At 34.5% G+C, this 9208-nt stretch overlaps 1 protein-coding gene across 2 annotated transcripts; it reads right to left on the reverse strand.

Moving 5' to 3' along the window:
* Positions 1-2077: 2077 nt before the first annotated feature.
* Positions 2078-6970, reverse strand: LOC107863378 (65-kDa microtubule-associated protein 3-like). Of its 2 annotated transcripts, none has more exons than XM_047408514.1 (13): positions 6774-6970; positions 5972-6062; positions 5682-5888; positions 5063-5314; positions 4748-4957; positions 4499-4654; positions 4223-4382; positions 3987-4138; positions 3820-3907; positions 3468-3541; positions 3289-3363; positions 2862-3186; positions 2078-2726 (listed from the first exon to the last, which is right to left on the reverse strand). In XM_047408514.1, the coding sequence occupies exons 2-13, from the start codon at positions 6041-6043 to the stop codon at positions 2278-2280; spliced, it is 2220 nt and encodes a 739-aa protein (XP_047264470.1). In that variant the 5' UTR covers positions 6044-6062; positions 6774-6970; the 3' UTR covers positions 2078-2277. The 2 variants fall into 2 exon arrangements, with proteins under 2 accessions (XP_047264470.1, XP_016564755.2); XM_016709269.2 differs by having other exon boundaries at positions 5972-6059; positions 6774-6968.
* Positions 6971-9208: the final 2238 nt, after the last annotated feature.

Genomic DNA, 9208 nt, shown 5'->3' on the forward strand with positions numbered 1-9208 from the left:
TATATAATTCCTGCAAAGGAAGTCCGAGTGTTTCCAAGCCTCTACAATTATGAAATGCTCTTTGTCCGAGGTTCCCTCGGGAACCTCAGAGCATCCTCACTAGTGAACCTTTGAAGACATAATGTTGTGAGGTAGAAGAACATCTTCTGCTGCCATCGCTTAAAGTCATTGCCCGCAAATTTTTCGGGCTTCTCCGCAGGTGCCATTGGTTGCAGAGCATTTACTCGACTTGTTGAGGCAATACTAGTTGCCCCCACAGTCGTAGCCGCATCTTGCATTTGACTTTTATTAGTCATTTTTCCTGTCACCACAAGACAATAAAATTTAGTATTTTCAGAATACTACTTATAAAGTTAAGCAACTTTAAACTCTTCTTCTTGTTTGTAGTTAACGATGAAGTTTTTATGACTTCCAATCGTCAATCGAGTGATCTTTAACTTGTGATGAAGATTTTATGTCTTCGAATCACCAGTTAAGTTCAAACGGAGTAAAAATCTTAAAGCTTTAATCTTCAAAAACAAGTAATACAGATTCTGGAAAAAAAAAAACTTTAGTAAAAAGAAAATTTCACAAAACAAGCAAAAGAAAACATTTTTTTCTTTCTTTTTCCAAAATTATTTCCTTAAGATTGTAGTTTTTTCGGGTACACACAATCTGTATTTTCGCAACACTACTTCAACACTAGTTCAAGTTTAAAACAAGAACACTATGAAGTACAACAACACCCTCAACACAAGATCAAAATAATCTTTCAAAGAAGTGTGTTTTATTTTTCAGAAATTAAGATGAAACAGAAATGGCCAAGTCCTCCGAATTCACGGAGTGTCCTTAAGAAAATAATTCCCCTCAAATACCTGAGGTTGTGGAATTTTCCTCCCAGGATAAAATGGCCAAACAAACCAACTATAGCGGTACCTCAAACAATTGGAATCTCTTCGAACTCACTCAATGATTTGATTGATCACACCGAATGTTTTGAAGACAAGAAGGGTTTGTATATTCAGAAAATTTTTCATGACTAAACCTGTGGATAAATGCAGGTTTATATAGCCATCAAGTGCCCCTTCCCAAAGGTGGCAATGGTTCATCTGAAAAGGTGTATCATTTGGAAGAGTCATGTCTGTTCATTCGAAACATTGTGTCTTTTTCTGAATAGACAACAACTATCTGAATAGGCACTCCTTTTCAAAAACAATATGTCTTTTCCTCAAAGGTTGTGTCCCTCCATTTTCCATTCACATCTTTTTCATACATATTGAACCAAACACGCTCTTCTTTAACTGATGAGTACCATGGCATCACATGCCAAATGAGAAACTCTGCGCCTCATATGATTTGCCTGAATAGAGGAGCCATTGAACCAAACACGCTCTTCTTTAACTGATGAGTACCATGGCATCACATGCCAAATGAGAAACTCTGCGCCTCATATGATTTGCCTGAATAGAGGAGCCATAGTAGTTTTGCATCAATGATATTCATTCAGATTCTTTTGAGTCATCAACTTATGACTGGCAAGCAAACAATGGTAATTTGTGTTTTTCAATCAATAAGCATACTTAGTTACACATCTTTTATGCAGAAATCTCCGTCTATGTAGAGTGTTCACTATAATTACTTCATAATGGATGACTGTATGCAGAAATCTCCGTCAAAACTAGTGCTAACAATTGGACAAATTTCTGAGAGGCAAACGGATATTAGCAAATGAGGTTTTTCACCGGCGACAATGCTGTTCATCAAAGATATTGTTTACAAAGAAGTATTTCATATATGTCCTGGAGTTGTATAAAGATACGAGGTGTTTCTCACTCATTCTCAATTTGTGGCATGCATTACTTCTATAGGAGTATTCTGGTTCTCTTTGGCTTAAACAATCCAGAAAATGATGAAACATTCCACAATAGATAAATTGCATATATAAGTTTACTTTCTAAATAGAGCTTTCACTTTAAGTTATAATGGATGTCCGCATGAACAGAAATCTAATTATTATATTACAACGATTTTAATGAATTGAGTGAATTTCCAGAAACATATTACAACTTCTTAATGAACTGAGTGAATTTCCAGAAAGTGAAGACAAGTTTCATTTTCATTGGTGTACAATAATTGGTTTATAAAATCCAGTCCACGTTGTAGACTATGTACACGTCGAAGAAGCCAATATAAAAATTGACTTTGTAACCATAAAAAAGCAAGAAAAGGATTGACTAATAACAAACAAGTACTGAAAGCAGTAGTTAACAATGAATTTGTCTCTTATTGGTGTTAAACTTATGTTTTAAAAAGAAGAAAACCAAGTCTCCTCTCCTCAAAAGAATACTCAATCTCTTGAGGAATCTCCTCAACCGGCTTGGAATTGTAAGGAACAAGAGCATTATGAGCTGGTGTTACAGCTGTCTGCATAGGAGCAGACACAGTTGATGGAGTAGAAGGGACAGGAATTGGTGGCACTACGACAGGAGTTCTGTTCTCTTCTTCTGTGGTATAAGTCTTCACTGGAGTAGACAATGGATTATGGCTACTCGGAAGCATCTTATTCACCATCTCATTATGCTTTCTCGTCAGATCTTCCAAAATGTTAGTTGCATTGAACATGGATGAATCAGTGGAAGAAATGGGGGAGAAAGGCTTCCGTGTCATAGTTTTCTCTATCTCACAACCATTTACTGTATTGGACTGCTTTTTCAAAGGAAGTCCAGCGAGATCCAAACCTTTCCTCCCTACAAGAAGAAGATATTAATGGCCTCCATCGTATTTACAATCCTTTCATATATTTCAGGAAGAAGATTAGCTTTTGATATTTCCACCAAGTTGCTTAGAAGTTATTTAAGGAGATAAAAATTTTAAGAAATTACCTGATGATAGAGCTGGCAATCCATCATCATTAGAATGATTAAATTGATCTCTTTGATGAAAGAGATCAGATTTCTTTGTCTTATGTGTATTTGGTGTAGCTTTGTTTGTTTGGAATTCAGGCTTCAGAGTTTTGGGCATTGTTCCTCCAATAGAAAGCTTTGGACTTTGGAGCATTGTTCCTCCGACAGAAAGCCTTCTATTGGTTACACCACTGCATGACATTCTACGACCCTTTTTGGCACTTTGGTTCTTCAGAGGGCTGGGCTTTGAGCCATAGATAGCCTCATGTTCTGCCATTAATTGCCCCTGAAGTTTCTTCTGGTCCTGAGATAAGATAAATGTGAAGGTTACTGACTACTACTCTCAATTATAATAAGCAAACGTTTTTAGCTTCAACAAAAAGTCAGTAGAGAGTTCAGTTCGTACTCGTTGTCTTTTACGTTCTTCCTCCTTTTCTTGCTGTAAAATGTTATATTCTTCAAGCATAGCGAGAAGACGGATCTAGAAGAAAATAAATCAAAAGATTGAGGGAAAATCAAGTGCTTGCAACTAAAACCAGAAAATTGACATATTTTTAAAAGGCAAAAGTGGAGAGACAGACATACTCCATCATAATTGAAATCAATTCCTCTCTCACTTTCCCATGCTTTTGTTTTTGATGTCAATGCGTCTACCAGTGCTGTTAAACAACATTAATAAGTTCAAAGATTATTATCAGGCATTATCGTTGTTCAATAATAATAAACACTGAAATGTCATCACCAGATCTATTATAGTTGAAGTTCTGCTATAGATGAAGCTACCCAAACAATAGGAATATAAACAAACTATCAAGAAGTAATAGTTCAGAGGTAACGAGTATAACAAATCAAAGGATATAAGAGACAATAATAACTTCAGATTAAAAAATGAGGCTCTCCAGACAAAAGGGACAAACAATCAGGAAGTAACATATACCTGGAATCTTATTAACCAACGTACGCGCTTTCTCAGCACGCTTCAGAGTAAGATGGGCACCTCGTCCAGCATTGTAGCGATTTTCATCCTGGGCAGTAGTTAAAGGAGATAATTAAAGGAGATGTATACTTATAAAGCACCTCACAATGTAAGTCAAGCAAACCAACCCTGTTGTATTCTTCTAGCCAGCACTCCTCCTCGCATGCAGCTATCCATTTCTCCATCTTGTCTAATATTTCTTTCCTGCTGAATGCTTCTTCTTTAACTTGAGCTATTTGGAGCTCAATTTGCTCGAGGATAGAAGCAGCATCAATAACTCCTTCAAGAGAGAGAAAAGGCAACAATCTTGACATTAATCACATAGAAAGGCCAAAGGCGCTTTCTCGGCTACAAGATATTTTACCAGATTCCATAGCTTCAATAGCTCCATCCACTGCATTATCTACATCAGCGACCATGTGTGTTCTTCTGCAGATCTCTTCTAGCTCAGATCTCTTCTTCAAAACAAGCTCTTTCATTTTGCTTGCTTTCAACTCTTCCAAGCGGGACAATTCTCCCTCGACCTTGACAGAACAAGTGTCAGTTCCCATAGTTCAGTCTGTTTTCTCAGTAGACAAAGGAATGCTCATGCTGAGGCCAAAATAATAATTCATCTAATTCTACAACTAAAATAACTTACATAATAAATGAATTCCACTGACAGGATATTTGGCTCTATTATCTCATGCTCGGAGGCAGCTATCATACAAGTAACATTCTGAAATTTTTGTTGCTCTTCAATGGGGGTGTCCATCAAATTCCATAGTTCCAACATGGAAGATGCAAGATCTTGAAGCTGCAACAATACGAAAGTCCACAAATGTGTATTGAGTGAAGAAGGAAACAAAAAATCAGTAGTGACTTCAGAACAATTTAATCATCTACATACCTGTTGCATCCTGAGTAACTTAACCTCTCGTAGTCTTCCTATTGCAGCAGCTAAATGTTGGATTGTATCATTACTTATATTCTTTGTTCCTTCAGATTCTCCTAGACTCGGATGAACGTCATTGACTGTTTGTTTGAAATCAATACCAAGAACCGAGCATAGTGAATTCAAAGTACTTAGGTGGTCCAAAACTTGTTTTAAGCGTTCAGTCTGCCGCAATAGGATTGTAAAACTTGGTCAAATAAGTTGTTATTTCATTTGGTCCGGGGGTGTGGGGATTTGGAACAACTGAATAGGATGCAGCATAATACTGACCTTTTCTTTTTGAAGTGCCTGCAGTTCTGCATGTAGTTCTTCTAGCTTTCTTAATGATAAATCACTTTCATCGACGACCACAGTAGTAGAAGAACAACCAGAGGGCCTAAAAATTTCATCCCTAATCTTCTGTATCTGCTTTGTAACTTCAATGAATTGTTTTTTTCTATCAGATTTCCTACTGCGCATCTCGTTCAATTCTGGTAAAATGGTTCTGAGTTCTGCCTTCAGACCACCTAGGCTCTGATCAGACTGAACACAAGATTCATAGTAAAAATGAGTAATCATCTTATGGAACAAAAATTACAATGTAAATCTAATTCAAAAACATACATCAACAGGATATACAATTACAGCTATTGTCTATAACTATCATCTTGGAGTTATGCTAAAGGATAACATCTTGAGTAATCATCCTATGGAACAAAAATTAAAATGTAAATCTAATTCAAAAACATACATCAACAGGATAGACAATTACAGCTATTATCTATGATTATCATCTTGGAGATCTGCTAAAGGATAACATCTTGTATGTATTTATGTCATTTTACTCTACAAATCATCTTATGGAACAAAAATTAAAATTGAGAAATCATCTTATAATTATCATGCTAACCTGCCTAATATGCACAGGTCGCTCCCCCATTGCAGAACAGATAGCTGCAAGCTCAGCTTCGGAATCAGCAATTGCCTGCCTTAGTTGTGCTCTACTCTTGTTTGCTTGATCCACCTTTCTTCTATATACTTCTAGACATTCTTGTTCAAGCTCATACAGCATTTTGTCCCTTTCAGCATCAGATTCCCCAACTTCATCCCATATAATCTTCAAAAAGTTTGAACTACAAGATTAGTATAAAATAGGATGAATTTTGAACGAGTCAGTAGTGGCTAATTCACGAAAGTTACCTGCAATTCGTATAACAATGTTCCACATGTAGTTTCCATTGGCTGAATTGGATCACCTTGAGCAGCTGTCATCGTAAAGATGTTGGATCTGCTAACAAAGATTAATATTTGTAAGATCAGTGTTGCTCCACATCGATGTAATGGAAGTGAAGAATCCACAACAATGACAGAACGTCCTGAATAATCTACTCACATAAAAACAAACCCTCTAAAAAAACCCCAATTTCCCAACTCACTGCCCCATTCTGACCACTTCTGCTGAACAAATCCAGACAACACATCCAATTTCAAAAATAATTAACCAGGAGACTCTATTCAATAAACCCTAAATCGCATGCTAAAACCAGCATAAAAATCATTAGCCAATTAAATTAAGAAATCTCTCTGAAATTCCAATGCTGCCAAATGAACTGCTTCATCTAAATCCTATATAATTTTGTCATCTATTTAACAGAGGCGTATCCAAAATTTTGAGAGGATGAGTGCATTATTATGAAAATACACTTTGGGTATGGATTCACACATCCATATTTAAATAATTTTAGAAAAACATAACACTACTAAATATGATCTAGGAAAGGGAGCATGTAGGATTCCTTAATACACCCGAGAGGAACAATTTATGTTCGAAAAATCAAGGATTGATTCAAATAGACAAAACGAAACCGAATGAATTAACTTTTACCCTTTATCTCACTTGAAAAATGAAGAAAGCAAACAAAATCAATGCGTACGGCGTCGATTTACGTAGTTTTCCTACAAATTAATACATTGTAGAAGCTGAAAAATTGATGGAAAGTACCTGGATCAACAGTGATGTTGCAGTTTGGAGCGAGAGAGAGAGAGCTGAGATGTTTTTTGTGCAAAATAATTGATTAAAATGTAAGTGGAATAGTATAGTATAGTAGAGAGAGAAATGGGGATAGGAGGAGAGTAGCCGTTAATAATATGAAAAATTCGACCGTTGAAGCATTAGCGGATCTATACTATAATGAGTCGCATATTGTGCAAAAAGGTTTTGTAACGTTCGACCGTTGGTTCTATTTCCTCCCTACATTTTACTAATGTTTCAATTTAGTGCTAAATCTCGTCAAAATAGAAATTCAGTCCTCTATTTTGAGTTTTATCAGTAGTCCACGCATGCTAATTTTGTATACCAAAGAATGGGAATAATATTAAGGGGTGGTTTGGTAAGAGGGATAAGGAATAATTAATCTTGAAATTAATTTTAAAATGAACTTATTTTATGTTTGATTGGGACAAAATTCATGGGTTAACTCATTCCGGGATTATAGTGTTACTTTTATCCCTTCTTGAGACTGGGATTACTAATCTCGAAATTAGTAATCCGAAGATAACTTGTTTTCCAACCAAACAACCCCTAAAGGTAAAAGAGGTGGTGGACGATAAGGTGTTTTATGGGTTCACGTGAACTCATATTTTCTTTTCTACATTATGTGTAGTTATGTTATATTTAAAAAAAAACAAAACATATAAATATATATATATATATATATATATATATATATATGTGTGTGTGTGTTCACCCAAGCTTCAGAGGCGAATACACTGTTTGAATTCTACAAGTGCAGCTATAAAATTCTTAGTATTGAATCCATTACATTTTGAAGTTATGGGTTCATGTCTACTTTTTATTATAATTTTAATAAACTTTTGCACATAAATTTGTGTTTCACATCTAAAGTTATGAATTCAGTTGAACCTATACTTATAATGGTATATTCACGTGTTGTCGAGCTCAAGGTATCATATAATGTGATGATCTTTCTAAGTAAGGTAATTTGGAGTTCAAATCTTATGTCTATCTTGTTGTTCGTTTTCTTTCCTTTTCTAAAATTGGGTGCACTCTCATTAATTGGTTATTGGTGTCACTTTTTGCATTTTAATAAGAACTTTTTTTGTTAATTCTTTCAATGGTAAGAACCCAAAGGTTGAACCGGGCCAATGTATATCCTAGATTTATCTCTTCATAATAACAAAACTATCTTCTCGAAATTCAAAATATATACTTTTTTCTTCTAAATCTTTAATGACCATTCTTTGTAGTTGTCGATGTTGCTTTTTCATCTTGTTCTTAGTGTAATGAAAATAACATGAATAGAAATAACTCTTTTTATTGATATAAACTTTTTGCTTATAAAAATGTAAATGACTTTGATCAAATCTAAAACCAAACACTGCGTATTTTATGAAATTTGCTAATAATTTAATGCAAGGACATATGAAAAAACAAACAAGGTGATGTTCTTGGAAGCAAGGAGGTTGACAAAAAAAGAAAATTGCAAAAAGAGTATATTTCTCTTTATTTATTTGGTTAGAATTCAAATGAATTGGAGGAGGGAGGAAAATGGATTTATCAATTATCCATCATGAAATCTCACGGTAAAGGTAAATTTTGGTAAGGCCCATGGGTAAGGTAAATTTTGGTGTGGTCCATAGGAGAAATGATTTTCCTACTTTTAAGATATTCCTCTCTTAACTTTATTCCATGTGTATCCCAATATTTATCTAATATCAAAGCAAGAATTCCCTCTGTTTCATTTGTATAAATTGATAGCCTAGTAAGAATGATGGTTTTTGTGTTGTCATAAATTAAAATTCACTCATTGTTATATAATATGGATGTGACATATATGTGTGAAATATTATTTATTAAAAATAATAATTAGTAGTCAAATTCAATTTGAAGATTAAAGTTATTTGTTCAATTTGAATTTGAATAATTTGTCAACTTGTCAATTTGATATCAAGTTTAGCAACATAAGAAGTAAGTTTGGCGGTCTATAAATAGTCATCCTTACATTTTTATACATGTCAAAGTAGTAAAACAAAAAGTATTAACTAAAGTTCTCTTCTTTCTTTAAGTTTGATATTGGTATTCTATTTTTATTTTATAACACGTTATCAACACGAGACTCTACCATCTCAAAATTTGAAGGCTAAGAAAAGAAAATTGAATCGAAAGGTGGAGAAGGCAAGACCGCAAGAACTACGAAATCATCATGATTTGGATTTCAACATTTCTACTATTATGATAAGATAAGTATATTATTAACTCGTGTTATTTAATTAAGTTTGAAAAGAATATTGATAATCACAAAGTATATTAGCTCAAGTTTGATTTATTATACTTTGGCCCAATATGTTATTGGCGGAGGGTGTGATGATAGATTTAAATCTCACGTCATTAAGAGGGTAAGACATTGGGTTAAGAGT

The sequence above is a fragment of the Capsicum annuum genome, chromosome 3 (genome assembly GCF_002878395.1).
Source record: "Capsicum annuum cultivar UCD-10X-F1 chromosome 3, UCD10Xv1.1, whole genome shotgun sequence".
In the NCBI taxonomy this organism is placed as follows: Eukaryota; Viridiplantae; Streptophyta; class Magnoliopsida; order Solanales; family Solanaceae; genus Capsicum; species Capsicum annuum.

Excerpts from the sequence above, each read along its gene's own strand:
- LOC107863378 (XM_047408514.1), bottom strand. The coding sequence starts at position 6,043 with ATGACAGCTGCTCAAGGTGATCCAATTCAGCCAATGGAAACTACATGT. Across the intron at positions 4,655-4,747 it reads AGTTACTCAGGATGCAACAG|CTTCAAGATCTTGCATCTTC; the intron begins GTATGTAGATGA and ends GTATTGTTGCAG. Across the intron at positions 3,187-3,288 it reads AAGAACGTAAAAGACAACGA|GACCAGAAGAAACTTCAGGG; the intron begins GTACGAACTGAA and ends ATCTTATCTCAG.